The sequence below is a fragment of the Scyliorhinus torazame genome, chromosome 9, assembly GCF_047496885.1.
Source record: "Scyliorhinus torazame isolate Kashiwa2021f chromosome 9, sScyTor2.1, whole genome shotgun sequence".
Lineage (NCBI taxonomy): Eukaryota > Metazoa > Chordata > Chondrichthyes > Carcharhiniformes > Scyliorhinidae > Scyliorhinus > Scyliorhinus torazame.
Window position 1 is genome coordinate 109,702,346 of NC_092715.1, and position 23,236 is coordinate 109,725,581.

General features: G+C 41.6%; 1 protein-coding gene across 4 annotated transcripts in view; it reads left to right on the forward strand.

The window, feature by feature from the left end:
* The window catches only part of macir (macrophage immunometabolism regulator), a 55,494-nt gene that overhangs the window by 16,481 nt on the left and 15,777 nt on the right, over positions 1-23,236 (forward strand). For 3 of the 4 annotated variants that reach the window (XM_072516383.1, XM_072516382.1, XM_072516384.1), the window contains exon 2: positions 6,333-12,198. In XM_072516383.1, the coding sequence (XP_072372484.1) occupies positions 6,355-6,984 (630 nt within the window). In that variant the 5' untranslated portion in view covers positions 6,333-6,354 and the 3' untranslated portion in view covers positions 6,985-12,198. Of the gene's footprint in view, positions 1-6,332; positions 12,199-13,941; positions 14,053-23,236 lie in introns of those variants that run through there. The other variant, XR_011949085.1, reaches the window with a different exon arrangement.

Below are 23,236 nucleotides of genomic sequence, written 5' to 3' on the forward strand. Positions count from 1 at the left end.
TGGATGTTGTCTACATGGACTTTAGTAAAGCATTTGACAAGGTCCCTCATAGCAGGCTGGTGCAAAAGATTAAATCACACGGGGTCAGGCGTGAACTAGCTAGATGGATTTAGAACTGGCTTGGCCACAGAAGACAGAGGGTAGCAGTGGAAGGGTATTTTTGCGAATGGAGGTCTGTAACTAGTGGTGTTCTGCAGGGACCTCTGCTGTTTGTAATATATATAAATGACTTGGAAAAAAACGTAGCGGATCTGATTAGCAAGTTTGCAGATGATACTAAGATTGCAGGAGTTGCAGATACTGATGAAGATTGTCAGACAATAAAGCAGGATATCGATAGGCTGCAAAATTGGGCGGAGAAATGGCAGATGGAATTTCACCCGAACAAATGTGAGATGATGCATTTTGGTAGATCCAATTCAGGTGGGAGCTATAAAATAAATGGCAGAACTATCAGGAGCATAGGCACACACAGATAACCGGGCGTTCAGGTCCACAGGTCCTTAAAAGTGGCAGCACAGGTGGAAATGGTGGTAAAAAAGCATATGCCATGTTTGCCTTCATTTTAAAAATCAGCTAAATGAATAATTAACAATGTACCTGCAATGAATTTCCAAATGGACTATGAAAATTGAACTTACCTATACTAATTGGAGTGTAGAAGAATGAGAGATGAACTTATTGAAACATGTAAGATCCTGAAGGAGCTTGGCAGGGTAGATGGTGAGAGGATGTTACCTCATGTGGGGAAATGCTTAACTCTGGGCACAGTTTAAAAATAAAGAACCTCTAATACAAAAGAGTAATGCAAAGTCAATGACAATGGTGCAGGATCAAGAAAAAAAGCAAAGATCAGTGAGACACAAAGGATTTACCCCAAATTAACTGGGCAGAAAAGTGGGCAAAAACATTTGTGGATCAGCAAAAGGAAATTTTCTTATATGAGATGTGTAATGTACGAAACAAATGTATTCCTATAAAGTGAAGTAGTGGTATTGGAGGAGAATCTGGGACAATTATTAGAGGTCAACGTAAAAAAAGGAATTAAAAAAAATAAATCAGTATAACTCTATGAATGCGCTCTGATCCTATAACCTCTTTTGACTTTAGAAAATACTGTTCTTGGGATATGGACGATATTGTCAAAGTAATATTCACTGTCCCTTATTGTGCTGAGAGCTTTGTGTCAACCAGGTACGAACAAGGAGCAGGAAGCCATTTGACCCCTCGAGCCTGCTCTACCATTTAATAAGATCATGGGTGATCTCATAGTAATCTCAAATCTGCATTTCCCCCCCCCCCCCCAACCCCAATAACCTTTCATCCCCTTCCTTGCCAATAATCTACCAACCTCTGCCTTAAAAACATTCAAAGACCTATGACCCTCAGAGAAAAAAATTCAACTCACCTCCATTTTAAATGGGCGACCCCTTATTTTTTAACAGTGACCACTAGTTCTAGATTCTCCCATAAGAGGAAACATCCTCTCGACATCCACCCTGTCAAGACCCCTCAGGATCTTTTATGTTTTAATCTTACACTTATTCTTTTAACTTCAGTGGATACAAGCCTAGCCTATCCAACCTTTCCTCGGAAGACAACACGTCCAATCCAGTTATTAATCTGGCAAACCTTCTCTGAACTGTTTCCAACACATTTACATCCTTCATTAAATAAGGTGACAGATTACACGGAACTCCAGATGTGGTCCCACATGACATGAGATTGGATTTGCACGTTAACCAAGTCAGGTAGAGGAAGTAGGTTCCTGTTTCTGAAGGGCATTAATGAACCAGTTAGACATTTACAGCAGTTGTGCACATTTCATGACCATTTTTCTGGTGTGAAGTTACAAACTGCCTGATTTATTGACTTTACCATATCCTGGCCATTATCTGGATTGATCAGAGTTCTGTTATGTTGAAAAGAGATCCAACAGGAAATAATTGAGGTTCTGATCACAATTTTCAATCTTCCTTAAATATGTAAATATTGCATGGGACTGGAAAGCAGACAATGTAATACTCTTGTTCAAGAAGGGAGAATGGATAAACTAAGGCAGTCTAGACTAATTTATCTAATCCAGTTGTGAGAAAGTGCTTAGAACCCCTTAATTTGAGATCACAATGATCAAGCATGAGCAACATGTTTTAAAGGGAAGCACTGTTTATTAAATTTTGAATAAGTGATTTAATTGGACAAATGAAAGGAATGTAGTTAAAACAATGCTTGGAATTTCAGATGGCATTCATTCAATAATGTGTATTCCAAGAAACATTCAGGTGTGTGACATTAAATGAAAAATATCATTATGGATAGAGTTGATTGGTGGACACATAACAAAGACAATCACTTATTCAAGTTGGAGAAGGACTGGGAGTAATGTACTCTTAGGGCTTCACTCATTTTTGGTATATATAGATGATTTGTATTTGGATACAGGAAATACAGCTTCAAGCTCTGCTGATGCAAAATATTAAGCTAATGGTGAGGAGGGCTATAAAAGATTTGGGGCACATCTCGGCAGTTTAGTGTGGTCTGGACTGCAGAGGGAGATAGACTGAAACCCTCAGTTCTCTTTGCCCTCCACCCCCAACCTGTCCATAATGAGTGTAATTTAGAAGGCCCCAGAACCTGTGTTCCCAGAACCCCCCACCACCAAATTGTTTGGCTAAAACGATTTCAATGTTGGGGGCAGTTTCAATCACATGACAAAAGGCCATTGATGCAAAATGGAAGGCAAATTATGGTTTTTCATGGTGAAGGTGGAGTTTCAGTTACATGGTCAAAGCCACCGTATATAATAGAAGGTAGATAGTGGTTGTAGCACTTCATTGTGGATACTCGATCTGATAGCCCTGCTTTGATACAGTGCAGACCTGGAGTCAGAGAGTCTGGGAGTTTATTGTCCCTGTGTTTTGGAGTAAACCTTTATAATAGCTAGTGTGAAATCCCACAAAAGAGTGTGCTGTTAAGGCAGGCATTGTCAAACTCTGGGGCGTGACCCGTGGGTGGGTCGCGTGTGGGTGTCGGGAGGGTCGCGGAGCCGTCCGTCGCGGCGCTCCAGATCGCGCAAATCCGCGCGCAACAGCCGCAGCAGCCGGCTTTTAATAATGCCGGCCGCGAGCAGCCTTCAAAATGGCCAGGAACAGATAAAAGAAATTTGGTCACACTGCGCATGCGTGCCCAATCATCGGTGCGCATGTGCAAAACTATGCGCATGCGCACCGATGATCGGGCATGCATTCGCAGTGCGGCCGCATTTTTTTTTCTATATGGTCGCAGCCTTTTTTTTTCAGGTTCGGGGGGACAAAGGGACCATTGGGGCCAAAGGGACCTAAAACCATTTCCTCCATTTTTGTCAGCAACAAGGTAAGAGAAAATGGTGGGTCGCGCAGGTCGGCCAGCGTTGGGTCCCGAAGGTTGGCCGGTTGGTAAAAATGGGTCCCTGGAAAAAAAGTTTGCAAAACACTGTGTTAAGGCATGTCCACTCCAGGGAGTCCCCTTCCCATTATAATCCAATTTTACATTTGCAAAAAGCTTGCTAGGTTGTTGAAAGTTGCAAAGGTTAGGTGACCCACTTGGCAGCCATCTTACAGTTCATCATGGTCTGTTTTATAAGGAATACAGTTTTTAAAAAATTGTAATATCCGCACGCCTGCACTGGCATGATTAGTGCATCGGAAAGATACATGGTAAATGCAATTCAACGTGAAAGAATGAAATAGTACACTTTGAGAGGGGTACAGGAAATGGGAGTATGCACAAAATGGAAAGACGCCTGTGTGATTGAACAGAGGTAAAGCTTCAAATACATAATTTTCTGAAAGTGCAGGGAAAAGGATGAGTAGAATTTTACATTTGGGAGAAGAGTATATTAGTAATATAAATAATACATTTATACAAAACATTGGTTACGTCATTCTTAGACTTTTGTGTGTGCAGTTTTGGGTACCTCCGAGAGAAAGTACTTTGAAGGTACATTGAGCGTCGAATGTAGATCCGACAGGATGATGATGGGCTGGAAAATTATAGTTATAAGAGAGTGTTGAGATACTGGACCTATTTTGAGTGGACCCAAAAAAGACTGGAAGTAGACGTAGGAGTTTTTGGAAAAAAAAAGTGACCATTTTTCATGGAGTGAATAGGAAAAAAACTATTGTCTTTATTTTGGGAGTCATTGTCAAGGGTCCATTAATTTAAAATATTCACTTTGAGACATCGAGAAAAGATATGACTTCACACAAAAGGTGTTGGAGCATGAAGTATTTCATCTCACAATGTTGGTGTGACATTTGGCTGTTGTATATCTTCCAGGGGGATAGAATTGAAAGAGAAGGTATGTTAAATATGTTTAGAACTTTGATTAGGTCACACTTGGAGCACTGTGACTGTTCTTGACACCATATTGCAAAATGGATGTAGAGGCATTGAGAAAGGCGAAAATAAGATTTGCTAGATTGATGCAGGGGGATCTACCTATCAGGAGCAAGCTGGAGCTCTCTTTAGAAGTGTGTGATGTGTTGGAGGTCCTAATAATGAAAGGACAGACATAGAGAAAACGTTCCTACATTTGGGTAAGACCAGCACTAGGGACCACAAATGTAAGATCAGCATTCATAAATTCAATAAAGCAACTTGAGAGAGACCTCTTTACCGAGAGAGTGTTCAGAATGTGCAACTTGTTAACTCAAGAAGTAATTGAGGTGAATAGCAAGGTGATGTCAAATAAGCATGTGAGGGAGAAAGGAATCAAATTGTTGGTTGGGCGAGATGATGGCAATACTTCGTAATCTTTTGAGGGAAAATGGCATGGAATGGAGCATTGAGATTAGTTCCAGGTTTCCACAGCAAATTGGTGGCATAATCACAGTAAGCAGAATGGCCATCTTTTATGCTATGCATTGGTAGAGAAAGTTTTCTGTGGCTTTATGCTTTCCCACCAAGAAACCACTGACTGTGCTGATTGTTGATGGGGTCAGGGAGATTGGCCTCCAGGAGAATTCCTTCGGTGATGGGTAGATTTGTGTGTGTTTCTTAATGATTAAAGTACTTCTGTACTTGCATTTGAAAATAATTATTAGCCTAATAAAAACAAAAAAGTGGTGGAAATATTCAGCATATAATACTCAAGTGAACCCTGTTCTGCTGTTATCTACCTTTCCTACAAATCTAAAGGTGAATTAGACTTGGATTTTAAAAAAATTCTTTAATGGAATGTGGCCGTCGCTGACAGGGCCAGCATTTGTTGCCCATCCCTAATTGCCCTTGAACTGAGTGCTTTGCTAGGCCATTTCAGAGGGCAGTCAAACACATTGATGTGGGTCGGAAGTCACATGTAAGCCAGACCGGGTAAGGAAGGCAGGTTTCCTTCCCTAAAGGGCATTAGTGAATGGAATGGGTTTTTACAATAATTGATAGTTTCATGGTCACCATTACGGAGATTAGCTTCATATTCCAGATTTATTAATTGAATTTAAATTTATAGTGGGTTTTGAACCCGCCATATACCTCGAACATTAGTCTGGGCCTCTGGATGACTAGTCTCGTGACATTATCACTACGCCTGGTTTCTGTTTCCCAGACGTATGCTCACACTTGTCTCTCTTTTGCCAATGACAGTAAAATTAGCCAACCACATGCACAAAAAATTAAGACAAACCTATGGCTTATTTTAAAGTCTACACTAGCTAGGCCTGAAGCAGAGAAATAAACTGCTGTTATTTGTAGTTCTAGTGTGACATTTTGAATAATCTTCCAACAAAATATTTATCCAAAGAGTGCGGATTGACAGTCCTGCTACTGAGACTAAAGGACCAAGCTTAACCCTGAGACTCTAACCTGCACACTGAGTTTGCTTGAATTTTCACGTCATAAACTATCCAATTCAAAAGCTGATCACACTGCTATGGATCCTATCTCTTTTTCTTTTTTTAATAAATTTAGCGTGGCCAATCCACCTAGCCTGCACATCTTTGGGTTGTGGGGGTGAGACCCACGCAAACACAGGGAGAATGTGCACTATTTCTTTTTAAACGTGGGTTAAGATTAAATGTAGAATCAGATGTCTTGTGATAGATTTTCTCCATTATGCCTGTGACACTGAGTTTGTACTCCAGTGCTCACCCACCTGTTTAAACACTGTTCAACCTTTTAAAGAGATTAAATAGCAGGTAAGGCAGCAAAGAGCTGAAGTTTACCAAGTTACTGATTAATTGTTTATGGTCTTTTTAAGAATTATGGTTATGTTTTCAGAGGCCAGTTTTTAACCTTGTGTAAATGTTATATTTGTTTTCTGTTAGTATTGTAATAAGTGTTATGTTGTACTTTAGTCCGACAGCTGCCAGTTTCAGAATGGAGGTGGACCTCAGTGGTATTACCAGGGCAGCCATGCCAGTCCTCTCTGCCCCTGCTGTGGAAGTGAACTCTCTGTGTAAAGCAGAACCAGAGAAACCCCGCAGCTCCAGCACTCCATGCTCTCCAGTCAAGCGAACTGTGCCTAGCTATCAGATTCTTCACATGGACACCAACTACTTGGTTGGCTTTACTACAGGTGGGGAACTTTTAAAGTTGGCTCAAAGGTGGTCAGGCAATGGGCCTAATGCAGCAGAAGCTTTGCCCAGCCAACATACTAAGCAGCAGGATGTAGGAGTAGGAGTGGCTAGAAGTTCTCGCATCTACAGAACCAAGAATCGATACTATCAACCATACGACATCCCAGCTGCAAATGGCAGAAGACGACGGCGAATGCCAAGTTCAGGAGAACGAACTGTCAAGTCACTTTCCTTTGAACCCAACAAATGTCTACGTGGCCCTTTACCAGTTTGCCTCATTAAGGGAAAGAGGGCCCAGTCAAAATCCTTGGATTACCTAAACCTAGATAAAATGAATATTAATGAGCCAGCAGATACAGAAGTACTACAGTACCAACTACAACATCTCACACTGAGAGGGGAACGTGTATTCAGCAGAAATAAAACTTGAAAAGAAAATACATTGCTTTATTCAAGATGCACAAGGAACAACACTGGGCTTAAGGGAAGTCAGTGGCAGATTTGCCCGAATTTCATTGTGACTGATGGGAGTTGACGAACTGGACAACTTGACAGTAGATATTTAACTTCCTTAATGGAATATTGGTTCTATACAAACTGCACCATGGTGGCTGTAAATTCAGTGCCCCTTCTGATAGGATTAATGTGGGTTAGATAGTGTAGGTGGAATATGTTACATCCCAGAAAGATTAGAAACAATGTACTCCAATGTTACTGGTAAATGGTTAAATGGTTGTCTTTTGTTATGGCAAGAATGATATGAAATGGCTGAACTGTTTTGTAGCAATAATAACCTATAGTCAAAAGTACTCTTCAGTTCAACTTATTTTCAGCATTTTATGATTTAGACTTTAATTGAATAATAACTGCACATGCACCTATTGTTGGAAGGCATTTAAAATCTGATCTAATTAAATATAGCTGTTCAGGTACTATCCAATGAAAACAGTTCATTTGAATTGACTATTTTGCAGTTATATAAAGGTTCCAATTATTCTTGTCTGCAGTTTAAACTGATAAAACATTTGATCAGCAACTACTTGCAGGGCAATGGTCCTTATTGCCCATTTGCACTGGTATACTGACGAGCTGTTCTTTAATTACTTCTGGGGCTTTTGTTTTCCAGTATTTTTAGAAACAATTTCAATAGTGATTCTTATTTCCCAATTGCTCTGCACAACCCAACTGACTTTGTGAGGGGAAGTGCTGAACACCCACAGTGCAGAATTTCTCATGGTGTCCTTTGATACTAAGTTACAATGCTGTAGCAAGTTTTCAAATGCAGCAAAAATGTCAGCAAAGCTATTTGATTCAATACTTTCCCACCCATCCATTTCACAATTTACTGTTACTTTTCAGCATACAGTGCAATTTAAATTGTAGGGGAAGGTTTATCTATCTAAACTGACACTGATCAAACTTTTGGAACATATGTCTGATCCTTCTTCAGTACCACGCAGGTGTCTATTATTTTAAAAACCTGCTTATATTTAAGTTAAATGACACACAACTAACAACCATTTTTTTTTTAAATATAAGAAAGTGGGAGTTTATAAAATGGATGGGAGAAAAAGGAAGTTTTCTGTATTTGCCAGAAACTTGTCAGCCACTCTTCAGCCTTAGATATATTTTTAGAAAGCTGAATACTCAGATGGTATTGCTAGACGTAGGATAATGCCACCCAACAAACTCGGATTAATTGTTGACTTTTATTTGCCAATCGGAATTCGTACTTTGGGAAGAAAAGATTGTAGAAAATTCCTGAACTAAAATTGCGTTAATTAACTTTTTACATTTGCATATTTTTTCATTCATCCGTCCTTTAATACTAATATTTAATTTATATCGCCGTTTATCTGACGATTTAATTCAACTTGATCAACAGACCACTGAAGCTGGGAAGTGACTTTAATTTAACTGACTATCCATTATTAACAGCTTACATTGTTTAGCCAATTTTGCCAAAGCTTTTTTTTATTTGCTTTTGTGGCCATTTGTGTAGCTTTTATTTATAGATGCCTGGTACAAATAGGTTGATCGGTAATGATTTAGGATTAATGTACAAACCATAATACTGGGAGTTGAAACACTCCATGCAGTGGATGGTCAATTCCTTTTAACATTTTGACTCCGCTGTTGCTTTCCAGAATTCCAGGTGTGATTCTTTGAAACACGGTTGTCATGGTGGGAGCATGTTGTAAAAACCTCTGATCTGCTTCTGGTGTCCCAATAAAATGTCTCCAGTTTTTGAGGGTCACTTTGCTGGGACATCTGTCCTTTTTTTCCCTTTTCTAGTTGCATCATTTACAACCAGCTCTAATCTATTTTTTCAGCGTACCTTATTAATTATTAGCAATTACAGCAGCCATAATAAATCCAAACAAATGGATGGTTGAACAAAATACTGAAAATTAAATAAGACACAATCAGCAACAGCAGCATATTTCAATTTTTAAAAAAAATACTAACGGGCTCTGCAAATAATCTTCAAAGGTTAATCTCATTCAGTATTCTATTAAAGTTGAGCATTTGTTGTTCCAAAACCTGAATTGTTCTGCGCCTAAAATAATGCAATTTCCATGAAGGATTGAATTTGTTTCATGTAAAAATAGTTGCTATCGATATGATTTCATTTTTGTTTCCAGACCTCTGCCCCACATGTAAGAACATTGCTTTTGTTACCAACACAGCTTCTGGTTGTTGGGAGGAATCATTTTTGATTTCTTTATCAATCCCACATCACTGACTATATTGGAAATATTTAGTTGTATAATCAGTGGCAATATTAAGGAAAAGCTTGCAGTGAAATACTGTGGCATTATTATTGACCAGTGAGCTAAGTCTGAAGTATTTGCTGACATGTGGTATTAGCATAACAAAACAGTCTTTCTAAAATCACATTTGAATTAAACAAAAGAACCAATTTATGTTCTGTCCTATGGAGAAAATTTTGATCATGGGCAGTCAGAGCTTAAATAGTTTTGCTTTAAATAAATTGTTCACATCAGTAAACTGCATATTTCCTGAAGTATGTTATTGAACTGGACCAGAAACCTAAGTGTAACTTATTTTCAGCCCAAGCTCGCTTCTCTCCTAATCTAATAGTCTTTCAAATTTTGATATACAATGGGAAAACAATAGTTCCGTATCAATAATTTAAATGAAAACTTATTCACAGAATAAAACAATTGCTTTTATAGTTGCTGAAATGATTCTAACATTGCTAGAATTTATTTTTATTTTTAAAATACCTTATTGAAGGCTTTTCTATGCTGCTAAAGCCATTCAGTTGAAGAGTGAAGGCATTGCAGCAGTTGGTGATGAAATTAGAGTAAAATCGGCGACTGTAACACTAAATGGTGACTCATAATTCAATTGCAAGCTCGAGATGCCAGCTTTTCCCCCCAAACACTGGATCAAATATGTACAAACAGCAGCTGCTCATATTGATTTTAAAAGGGAATTTGGATCATCCAAGTTTTGAATGGGGTCATCAATGCAGTGAGATCACCAACGCCACAATAAGAATGCTTGTTCAAACCTCAAGTCAGATTGCAAGTAAATGCCATTCACAAAATAAATCCCCCAGTAAAGCTTGAGCAGCATTTAGAGCTATGCGATATTGGGCTGAATAACCATCTTTTTTTGGAGTTTAATTTGTATATCATGATGCTGAAATGTAGCATTAGCTTCAGTAGACATTTCTGTTATTTACTGTTATGGCATTATTAGTGTGACTTCAGCTACCTTGAAGACCAGTTTGGCCATAAAACAGGACGTGATCACTTTGAGCAGCTAGCTGGAATGTTGTTAAATAGTTTATTTGCCCAATCCTGATGGCCTTTTCAGGTGAGTTGTGAATGTCACTGTTTGAAATCCATGGCAATTAGAATCTAGTAAGTCACCTCACCAAGTAGTATAGAAATCCACTGGTGCTACATTACATTCAGTGAGAATGCATGGCAACATCAAACCAGGTGTTAAAACCGATTGTTCCACACATTTTACTCAGTGAATTACGGATTCTGCAATGAAACACTATATATAAACTATGAATGATGATTATGGATGTACTTTTTTTTCCCTGTGTGATTGCATCAATATAAAGCTACAACATTGCAATGTGCTGTATCAGTTGTATGTGTCTCTTAGTAAAGTTAGGCAACATTTAATCTCTAATCTCTGAATATTTATGACAATGAAAGCTTTGAGTGATGCATAGTTTCCCAGAGTTAACCGTTTCAAGGATAAACCTGGGAACTGTTAAATGTAGGGTAGAGATGGAAGTGACTTTTTTCTTTTTGCAAACATAGAAAGAAACATCGAAAAAATAGGAGCAAGAGGAGGCCATTCGGTCCATCAAGCCTGCTCTGCCATTCATTATGATCATGGCTGATCATCCAACTCAATAGCCTAATCCCGTTTTCCCCAAATCCTTTAATCCCCTTTGCCCTTCGTGCTATATCTAACTGAATATTCCATGTTCAGAGCTGATTTTATGAAATGTTTTTTTAATTTTGGTGGCCTACTGAAACTTATTTTTTGTTGGCGTGGATGGTTATAGATTTCTTTATGTGGTGGTTAACCATCTGCCATGCTGTATAAGATTAGATCATACTGTGGAACTCTGGTTAATGTATGCAAAATTTGCTGAGAATTGAGCTCAAAAAAGTGTATTTGGAAACCGGAAACACGTTTGCAAATATAATCACTTCTCCATTCCTCCCCAACTCCCCATCATGGTTGTTTTATTTGAAAAACACTCATTAAGACTTCTACTTTTGTTACTATCCCATGTGAATATTTTGCTTAAATTTCAACAAACTAGTAACTAAAATTATTTCTCAGTTCAATAAATTAAAATATTCTCTCATAGTTTTACATTTTTTTAATCTGCTCCCTAAATCCCATTTGTTAATCGAAAAAACTCTAGAGAAATAAAGAATGAAAAATAATCCTGTCCTCTAATTTATTTTCCATTATTACTGCCTGTTTATTCTTATCTGGAGTGGCTTCCGCGAGGATATAGCAGGAGATTGTTTGATCAGGAATCCCTTAAGGCAGCACTTACATCACATCCTGGCCTACAGCTCAGAGTTGTGTTGAGGTAAGTTTCTCTGCCAGGATACAACTGGAATGGGATAATTTACAGAATATAACTCCGGCTACACGTTTCATACCAAAACTATATGCTGGGTCAAGTGTGCTGCATGTCACCTCTGGATAGATGCGGGTTTATTTGAAAGGACCCTTTCTTGAATAATTTGAAGCTTTCTCTGCATCCTCTGGGATATCTTCTACGAATAGGGACTCAGCAAGGGATTCCATCTGAACTGACTCATGGTTACATAGTGCCATTGGGCCATTTTGGCATTAATTAGTGGAATAGGGACAATGTACTTGATTGTTGGTACATTTATTTTACCACCAGTTTCAGTTTATAGCAGTGATAACCCACCTTCTGTGCAAATCAACTTATAATCATAAATGCTCATTACTCCAGGAAGGATTTGGATACTTAATGTGTTTTTAAATATATAATTTTGTATCAAGTTTAATATATTGTATACAATCTTCAGCAAGTCATAGATGAACTGAATAAAATAACTGCATATAACCAACAATAAAGATAATTTCCAAAGTACTTTGAGCTGCCTTTTGTGTCATCTTTTAGTCAATTGCCACTGTGTTGACTTTAATGTAATGGGAGCTGCTGGATGAGTAACTAAAACAGTTTAGTGAGTGCTCTTTAATAAAACAGACCCTTTTATAAACAAGAAAATGAAATATAAAGTGTGATGGCTGTAAGGACCTGGGATCTTTGCACCCAAGTTTCACCGAACGCCCGCTGCACAGGTTGTGTCATGTACGTAATGTCCACCATGTGAATGGTGAAGCAAGTGGGGAAATCTAAATATATTTTCAAACATAAATGAGAGAACAAGTACCAGTAAAGATAATTATGTAGTGTTTTGTATTAAGCAAGGGGTGGGTGTGTTGAAGAGAATCACATAATCACAGATAATACATTTATAGGCTATACTGGGAGATTCTCTTCATTGGCTAATCATATTTTACTCCTTAGTTTTGATATGGAATCTTTTATACACATTTTAAAATGGCAACACCAAGAAATGAGCAATAAATCTATGCAGAAAGTAACATAGTGGGGGGAAACTTTCACGTGTCAAGTATACTGCAAAATAACCACCTTTTGTCACGTGGACTGGAGACAAAATTGTGGCACACAACCTTTGTTCCACAAATTGTCTTTAGCACAGGGCTAAATAGCTGGCTTTGAAAGCAGACCAAGGCAGGCCAGCAGCGCGGGTTCAATTCCCATACCAGCCTCCCTGAACAGGCGCTGGAATGTGACGACTAGGGGCTTTTCACAGTAACTTCATTTGAAGCCGACTTGTGACAATAAGCGATTTTCATTTCATTTCATAAATGCAACTATTATGAGTTGCTTCCAAACTGAGGTGGAGAAAATTAACCCAAGGAGTGAGATCTATCGTCCAATTAGGAACGTAAAGTGTATCAAATAGAAGATATCAAAGCCCTTTCATCCACAGATCATGAACAGCTTTCACTGTCACAGACTATAAGTTAACTGTTCTCCCAGGGGAGGTAAAAAAAAAATCATTTAAAGTTATAGCTTTTTGAAATTTCTTGCTGAGAAACAACATTTAATTGAGCAAACTTCCAGAATATTAATCACAACCCTTGCCATTCAGCTCTCACTAGTAGTATCCAATAAGAACTACGAACAAAACAGATCAATTGGCCATTTGTCTCATTGTTGGGAACTGAGCTGCGTACAAATTGGCTGCCATGTCACTGTCTGGGCGGAGTCTGCACGTTCTCCCCGTGTCTCCGTGGGTTTCCTCCGGTTTCCTCCCAGAAGTCCCGGAAGACGTGCTATTAGGTGAATTGGACATTCTGAATTCTCCCTCTGTGTACCCGAACAGAGGCTGGAGTATGGCGACTAGGGGCTTTTCACAGTAACTTCATTGCAGTGTTAATGTAAGCCTACTTGTGACAATAATAAAGATTATTATTATGTTTGTTTGCACAACAATGACTCACCTCAAGCACGTGAGAACATCCTGAGGAAATAAAAAGCTATTAAAAGGGGAATTTGCCTCTCTTCCACTTTGAATAGTGGAAGAATAAACACCATAGACTGAACTACAAATTAGGTTAACAAATCAGTCGTTGAAAATCACTAACAGATATCAACTTGCTTACAGAACTTTTATCTTATACTTTATTATTTTCAAACATGTAACACCTGACTATTTCCTCTTAGTAATATTGAACTTAAATCAGCAACTATAACAAATTTATACATTTGGTCACTATGGAGCTTTAACTTCCACCATAGAGCTGAGAAAACAACATATTGCCGAAAATACACCTCTGATCTTTAAAATTCAACCTTCGAAACAGGAAAGCAGAAGGTGTCTTCTACAATTGAATACAGTTCATCAACCAAGTAAGTAATCAACACAATTTGCATATTTTAAATCTTCACCTTTAATTTATTCAGCTCAAACTAAGCATGTCTTACCTAGTTTTCACTGCCTTTGCAACCTCAGCATGTGACTATAGTTAGGTGGTTGTTTTCTGGCCAGAGCAATTGCGATGGGCTGAAGGGCTTTTTCTGTGCTGTATGACTCTATGACTCGCATAGGAAAAGCATAATGTTCTTACGAGCATCTTCAGCCACCCATGAGGAATGTGGATTCTATCCTGAATCATAGAATTTACAGTGCAGAAGGAGGCCATTTGGCCCATCGAGTGCACTGGCCCTTGGGAAAGAGCACCCCACTTAAGCCCATGCCTTCACCCTACTCTGTAACCCAGCAACCCCACCTAACACAAGAGAAATTTATCATCGCCAATCCACCTAACCTGCACATCTTTGGACTGTGGGAGGAATCCGGAGCACCCGGAGGAAACCCACGGAGTCACGGGGAGGACGTGCAGGCTCCGCACAGACAGTGACCCAAGCCAGGAATCGAACCTGGGAACGTGGATCTGTGAAGCAATTGTGCTAACCACTGTGTTACCGTGCTGAACTTTGAGAAAGTAAGGCAACCGTGGAACAAATTTTCGTAACTACTCATCCTCAAGTCCTATTATTTCAGAACACTATGTTTGTGATTTAGAATGAGTAATTGCATCCTCGGAGCAAGAACCACCCTTGTTACTCTTAACCATGGTTTTGTCATCACTCTGCTTGATTTCTTCAACAGCCTCATTGCTGATCTTCCATCCACTTCCTTCCATGTTGAGATTACTTAGCCTCCACATCTTATTCAATCCTAAATTTAATTTGAGAATCTGCATCCTCTACCTCGTAAAGATGGCTCCTTCTGCCCTTGTACTTGAAAGATGGCTACTTCTGCCCTTGAAAAAGCGCAGATTAACAACTTGCTTACCTTGCAGGCCAAGTCGATTTCAGCAGGAGCGGAGCAGGTTAGTCCATTTCTGCGGGGGCAGTGCGGAAGTGATTTCTGGGAGGTAAGTTTCTCCTTTAAATAAATTTAAAAAAAAAAAAATTCTAGTGTTTAAGGTGGGAACAGGAAGTCGACCCGCGGACGTCTGGGAAGACCCTCACCAATAAATTCTGGTGGAGAGGAAACCCGAGACACTACACCTGTAGTGTCTCCCACCCGCCCTCCTCCTCTAACCTAATAATAAAACCCTTTGGTGTGAGGTAAGTACCATATTTTATTATTGTTATTAATAATTTTTATTCTTTATTTTTTTTTTTAATATATATATAAAAAAAAATTTAAATTTAGTTGTTAGCCAGATCTTGGTAGAAAGTTAGAGGAATGGCAGGGAAGGGAGTGCAATGTTCCTCCTGCAGGATGTTTGAGGTGAGGGATGCCGTTAGTGTCCCTGCTGATTTTACCTGCAGGAAGTGCTGCCATCTCCAGCTCCTCCAAGACCGAGTTAGGGAACTGGAGCTGGAGTTGGAAGAACTTCGGATCATTCGGGAGGCAGAGGGGGTCATAGATAGCAGCTTCAGGGAATTAGTTACACCAAAGATTGGAGATAGATGGGTAACTGTAAGAGGGACGGGGAATAAACAGTCAGTGCAGGGATCCCCTGCGGTCGTTCCCCTGAGAAACAAGTATACCGCTTTGGATACTTGTGGGGGGGGGGACTTACCAGGGGTAAGCCATGGGGTACAGACCTCTGGCACAGAGTCTGTCCCTGTTGCTCAGAAGGGAAGGGGGGAGAGGAGCAGAGCATTAGTAATTGGGGACTCTATAGTCAGGGGCACAGATAGGAGATTTTGTGGGAGCGTGAGAGACTCACGTTTGGTATGTTGCCTCCCAGGTGCAAGGGTACGTGATGTCTCGGATCGTGTTTTCCGGGTCCTTAAGGGGGAGGGGGAGCAGCCCCAAGTCGTGGTCCACATTGGCACTAACGACATAGGTAGGAAAGGGGATAAGGATGTCAGGCAGGCTTTCAGGGAGCTAGGATGGAAGCTCAGAACTAGAACAAACAGAGTTGTTATCTCTGGGTTGTTGCCCGTGCCACGTGATAGTGAGATGAGGAATAGGGAGAGAGAGCAATTAAACACGTGGCTACAGGGATGGTGCAGGCGGGAGGGATTCAGATTTCTGGATAACTGGGGCGCTTTCTGGGGAAGGTGGGACCTCTACAGACAGGATGGTCTACATCTGAACCTGCGGGGCACAAATATCCTGGGGGGGAGATTTGTTAGTGCTCTTTGGGGGGGTTTAAACTAATGCAGCAGGGGCATGGGAACCTGGATTGTAGTTTTAGGGTAAGGGAGAATGAGAGTATAGAGGTCAGGAGCTCAGATTTGACGTCGGAGGAGGGGGCCAGTGTTCAGGTAGGTGGTTTGAAGTGTGTCTACTTCAATGCCAGGAGTATACGAAATAAGGTTGGGGAACTGGCAGCATGGGTTGGTACCTGGGACTTCGATGTTGTGGCCATTTCGGAGACGTGGATAGAGCAGGGACAGGAATGGATGTTGCAGGTTCCGGGGTTTAGGTGTTTTAGTAAGCTCAGGGAAGGAGGCAAAAGAGGGGGAGGTGTGGCGCTGCTAGTCAAGAGCAGTATTACGGTGGCGGAGAGGATGCTAGATGGGGACTCATCTTCCGAGGTAGTATGGGCTGAGGTTAGAAACAGGAAAGGAGAGGTCACCCTGTTGGGAGTTTTCTATAGGCCTCCAAATAGTTCTAGGGATGTAGAGGAAAGGATGGCGAAGATGATCCTGGATATGAGCGAAAGTAACAGGGTAGTTATTATGGGAGACTTTAACTTTCCAAATATTGACTGGAAAAGATATAGTTCGAGTACATTAGATGGGTCGTTTTTTGTTCAGTGTGTGCAGGAGGGTTTCCTGACACAGTTTGTTGACAGGCCAACAAGAGGTGAGGCCACATTAGATTTGGTTTTGGGTAATGAACCAGGCCAGGTGTTGGATTTGGAGGTAGGTGAGCACTTTGGGGACAGTGACCACAATTCGGTGACGTTTACGTTAAGGATGGAAAGGGATAAGTATACACCGCAGGGCAAGAGTTATAGCTGGGGGAAGGGAAATTATGATGCCATTAGACGTGACTTGGGGGGGATAAGGTGGAGAAGTAGGCTGCAAGTTTTGGACACACTGGATAAGTGGAGCTTGTTCAAGGATCAGCTACTGCGTGTTCTTGATAAGTATGTACCGGTCAGGCAGGGAGGAAGGTGCCGAGCGAGGGAACCGTGGTTTACCAAAGAAGTGGAATCTCTTGTTAAGAGGAAGAAGGAGGCCTATGTGAAGATGAGGTGTGAAGTTTCAGTTGGGGCGATGGATAGTTACAAGGTAGCGAGGAAGGATCTAAAGAGAGAGCTAAGACGAGCAAGGAGGGGACATGAGAAGTATTTGGCAGGAAGGATCAAGGAAAACCCAAAAGCTTTCTATAGGTATGTCAGGAATAAGCGAATGACTAGGGACAGAGTAGGACCAGTCAAGGACAGGGATGGGAAGTTGTGTGTAGAGTCTGAAGAGATAGGCGAGATACTAAATGAATATTTTTCGTCAGTATTCACTCAGGAAAAAGATAATGTTGTGGAGGAGAATGCTGAGCTCCAGGTAAATAGATTAGATGGCATTGAGGTAAGTAGGGAAGAGGTGTTGGCAATTCTGGACAGGCTGAAAATAGATAAGTCCCCGGGGCCTGATGGGATTTATCCTAGGATTCTCTGGGAGGCCAGGGAAGAGATTGCTGGACCATTGGCTTTGATTTTTATGTCATCATTGGATACAGGAATAGTGCCAGAGGACTGGAGGATAGCAAATGTGGTCCCTTTGTTCAAAAAGGGGAGCAGAGACAACCCCGGCAACTATAGACCGGTGAGCCTCACGTCTGTAGTGGGTAAAGTCTTGGAGGGCATTATAAGAGACAAGATTTATAATCATCTAGATAGGAATAATATGATCAGGGATAGTCAGCATGGCTTTGTGAAGGGTAGGTCATGCCTCACAAACCTTATCGAGTTCTTTGAGAAGGTGACTGAACAGGTAGACGAGGGTAGAGCAGTTGATGTGGTGTATATGGATTTCAGCAAAGCGTTTGATAAGGTTCCCCACGGTAGGCTATTGCAGAAAATACGGAGGCTGGGGATTGAGGGTGATTTAGAGATGTGGATCAGAAATTGGCTAGCTGAAAGAAGACAGAGGGTGGTGGTTGATGGGAAATGTTCAGAATGGAGTTCTGTCACAAGTGGAGTACCACAAGGATCTGTTCTGGGGCCGTTGCTGTTTGTCATTTTTATCAATGACCTAGAGGAAGGCGCAGAAGGGTGGGTGAGTAAATTTGCAGACGATACTAAAGTCGGTGGTGTTGTCGATAGTGAGGAAGGAAGTAGCAGGTTACAGAGGGATATAGATAAGCTGCAGTGCTGGGCTGAGAGGTGGCAAATGGAGTTTAATGTAGAGAAGTGTGAGGTGATTCACTTTGGAAGGAAAAACAGGAATGTGGAATATGTGGCTAATGGAAAAGTTCTTGAAAGTGTGGATGAGCAGAGGGATCTAGGTGTCCATGTACATAGATCCCTGAAAGTTGCCACCCAAGTTGATAGGGTGGTGAAGAAGGCCTATGGAGTGTTGGCCTTTATTGGTAGAGGGATTGAGTTCCGGAGTCAGGAGGTCATGTTGCAGCTGTACAGAACTCTGGTACGGCCGCATTTGGAGTATTGTGTACAGTTCTGGTCACCGCATTATAGGAAGGATGTGGAGGCTTTGGAACGGGTGCAGAGGAGATTTACCAGGATGTTGCCTGGTATGGAGGGAAAATCTTATGAGGAAAGGCTGATGGACTTGAGGTTGTTTTCGTTAGAGAGAAGAAGGTTAAGAGGAGACTTAATAGAGGCATACAAAATGATCAGAGGGTTAGATAGGGTGGACAGTGAGAGCCTTCTCCCGCGGATGGAAATGGCTAGCACGAGGGGACATAGCCTTAAACTGAGGGGTAATAGATATAGGACAGAGGTCAGGGGTAGGTTCTTTACGCAAAGAGTAGTGAGGCCGTGGAATGCCCTACCTGCTACAGTAGTGAACTCGCCAACATTAAGGGCATTTAAAAGTTTATTGGATAAACATATGGATGATAATGGTATAGTGTAGGTTAGATGGCTTTTGTTTCGGTGCAACATCGTGGGCCGAAGGGCCTGTACTGCGCTGTATTGTTCTATGTTCTATGTTGTACTGCCTCCAGTTATAACCAAGCCTATCTGTCTCTTAAATCCTCATCCATGCTTTTGTTATCTCCATCATCATTTAATAACATGCTTTCCTTTCCCACTGTAACCTTCCAACTCATTCAAAACACAGTCCTATTATCCCATTAAGACTCATTTAACCAATCTTTTTCCTTGTTGATATATATTTCCTCGCGGTCCCTACCAATGCCTCCAAATTTAAATTTCCATTCCACTCCATGGCCTCCCCTTCCCTACAATTCTCCTTGCCTTACGACACAAATGTCTTGTTCATTGCCTTTGTTTGCTCCTGAAATCCTCACTTACACCTTTGTTACCTTCATAATCCACTATTAGAACTGTCAACTGTATTTTAACCACCTAGGCCATATGCTCTGGAATTTTCTCTCTAGACCTCTGTCTCTCCATCTCCCTTTCCTCCTTTTAAGAGACTACACACAACCTAACCACCTTGCTATCACTTTCTTCGACTCAATGTTGCTTCTTTCTTTGTGCCTCAGTGAAGAGTCTTGAGCCATTTCTTTGTGTAAAAGGTGTTGTGTAAATACAAATTTTAGATTTGCATGAAAAGTTTGGCAATATTAAAGCTCACTTAAATGTTAAATACCAATTTGCTTTAAAAAGATCCCAAAATAATTTGATGTGCTTTTTATCAAATTTCAGGACTTTAAATCCACACTTCTTATGCTTGCAACATGATTGAACTTGCTTGGATATGATATACAATGATTAATTTTGTCCCATTGATTGATTTTGTCAATAAACTTCCAATGAATGTCTCAAGATCAATTATGGACATTACTGCACATCAATGACAGCACAGTACATTGGCTGCCCTTTTTGTAGGAAATAGAAACTGAAGCTCTTTGCAGCTCTGTATCTCAATGTCTGATATCTTAGGATTCACCTGCTAAAATCCTTGTGTATTACATTCTGGCTTTATGATACTTGTTAGCATCCAGAAGACACCTTGTTTTTTTTTCTCTCCCTTCACATTCATCATTTTTTTTTCAACTCACCTTACGTTGGTTTTTATTTACCCTGCAGTACCTGCTGTCTGGAGTTATTTCTGTGCTTTGGAATTTGGTGCATGAGTGGATTAGATTTAAATTATATCTGGACATTTCCTGCGTCAGCTTTATAACTTTCTCATCACTCAGCTAGCTATATTTATTTAGCATGCCGTACTCACAGTGGAATGTCTTCTAATCGTTCATGAGATGGCTTTTGGAACCATCTAGAAATAAGTTTTTATTTTTAGCTATCCTTTGACTTGAGAACGAACAACCAACCTACATTAAATTGTGTACCAATTGAAATGGATTTTACCATCACCAATTTGTATGAAAAAATATTTAAATGCTTTCTAGCAGTTATGTGGGCTGTACAATTACAACTTAAATTGGCATTATATGATTATCAAAATCTATTTCTGTTGTGTAGTGTGAATGTTACACTGAACCACACCATTGCGTCTAACAGAAATATGAGTTGTGATATAAAGTCAGTGATTTCAAACATGAATTCTTTTTCGCTGCTCTGATAATGCAGGAAATACTTAGCCAATCAGACAGTTTCAGTTCTTATTTAAGATAAATAGCGTGCTTCATTTTCCACCTCTGGTAGTGGATTTCCCAATGTGGCGCAGAATCTAGCATTGGCCAAAAAACTGGATCGGTGTTCGGCACCCGCCTCTGGTTCTTCCCCCCCCATAGCGGCATCCAGGTTTGCGCTACGTACCAGTGGGCGGATGCAAATGGGTCAGATTGACCATTTGGATCCTGTTTACGGGCTGGGCACCAGATTCTCCACTGGGCTGGGATTCGCGTGGGTGAGAATTGGTGCAGATACTTCCCAGCAGATAGGAGCATATACTTGGCCCTGATGAGGTGGGCCAAGGTGGTAACTCTTTCAGGAGTGCACCCAAAGTCCATCCGAGGACCACCCAACCCACAATGCAAATCCTGCCCACCTCACTAGACTCCCCCATAAGGGAGACCCCTCTGCCAAATTAGAGACCTTGCTTGGAAGCCCCTCATTACAGAGATCCCACCCTGGAAGCTAGAGAGCAGTCCAGATAGACAGTGAAAAACGTCATAGCTTTAAAACAGTATTTTTCAAACTTTTTTTCCGGGGACCCATTTTTACCAGCCGGCCGACCTTCGCGACCCACGCCGGCCGACCTTCGCGACCCACGCCGGCCGACCTTCGCGACCCACGCCGGCCGACCTTCGCGACCCACGCCGGCCGACCTTCGCGACCCATGCTGGCTAACCTGCGCCACCCACCATTTTCTCTTACCTTATTTGTTGCTGGCAAAAGTGGAGAAAATGGTTTTGGGTCCCTTTCGCCCCAATGGACCGTTTGGCCCCCCGAACTTGACAAAAAAAGGCTGCGACCATATAAAAACAAATGCGGCCGCACTGCGCATGCGTGCCCGATCATCGGTGCGCATGCGCAGTGCGGCTGAATTTTTTCTATCTGTTCCTGGCCATTTTGAAGGCCGCTCGCAGCTGGCATTTTTAAAAGCCGGCTGTTGCGCGTGGATTTGCGCAATCGGGAGCGCCGCAACGGACAGCTCCGCGACCCACCCTCGGGTCACGCCCCCGAGTTTGGCAATACCTGCTTTAAAACCTATCTGTGCAATACAGCTGCCAGCTCAGGCATATAAGCAGCACTCTGTAAATTCCTAGAAACAGAAAACCGCATCAGCTGGGTTTAAACCCCTCAGATCTTTGATTTGCAAAGCTTTCATTCACATCAATGTGAAATTGATTTTACGAGGCTGTGATTCCACACACAGCCAACTGTATGGATTGTTTAATTTTCGACCTCCGCAAAGCCATCCGGAATGCCAAGAGAGACTATCAAACCAAGCTGCAGTCACAGACAGACTCTCGGCGGTTGTGGCAAGGACTAAACAACATAACGGGCTACAAAGTGAAGCCGAACTGTATCTCTGGCAGCAGCGCACCCCTCCCCGATGAACTCAATGCATTCAATGCTCGGTTCGAGCAGGTAACCAACAATCCGCTGGCGAGTGCCCCAGCAGCCCATAATTCACCCATACCCACCATCACAGTTTCCGAAGTCAGATTGGCCTTCCTGAAAGTGAACCCTCGGAAGGCGACGGGCCCAGACAGGATCCCTGGTCGTGCACTCCGAGCCTGCATGGACCAGCTGGCAGAGGTATTCACGGACATCTTTAACCTGTCCCTCCTCCACTCCGAGGTCCCCACCTGCTTCAAGAAGACCACCATCATACCGGTACCAAAGAAGAACCAGGCAACGTGCCTCAATGACTACCGACCAGTGGTCCTGACTTCAGTCGTAATGAAATGCTTCGAGAGGTTGATCATGAAGCGCATCACCTCCATACTCCCAGAACGCCTTGATCCACTGTAATTCGCATACCGCTGCAACCGGTCCACATCAGACACCATTTCCCTGGCCCTACACTCATCCCTAGAGCATCTCGAAAACAAGGACTCCTACATTAGACTCCTATTTATTGACTACAGCTCCGCCTTCAACACCATAATCCCAGCAAAGCTCATATCAAAGCTCCAAAACATAGGACTTGGCTCCTCACTCTGCAACTGGATCCTCGATTTTCTGACCAACAGACCACAATCAGTAAGAATGAACAACAACACCACCTCCACAATAGTCCTCAACCCCGGCGCCCTGCAAGGCTGCGTACTTAGCCCCCTACTCTACTCCCTGTACACACACGACTGCGTGGCAAAACTTGGTTCCAACTCCATCTACAAGTTTGCTGACGATACGACCATAGTGGGCCGGATCTCGAATAACGATGAGTCCGAATACAGGAGGGAGATCGAGAACCTAGTGGAGTGGTGTAGCGACAACAATCTCTCCCTCAATGCCAGCAAAACTAAAGAGCTGGTAATTGACTTCAGGAAGCA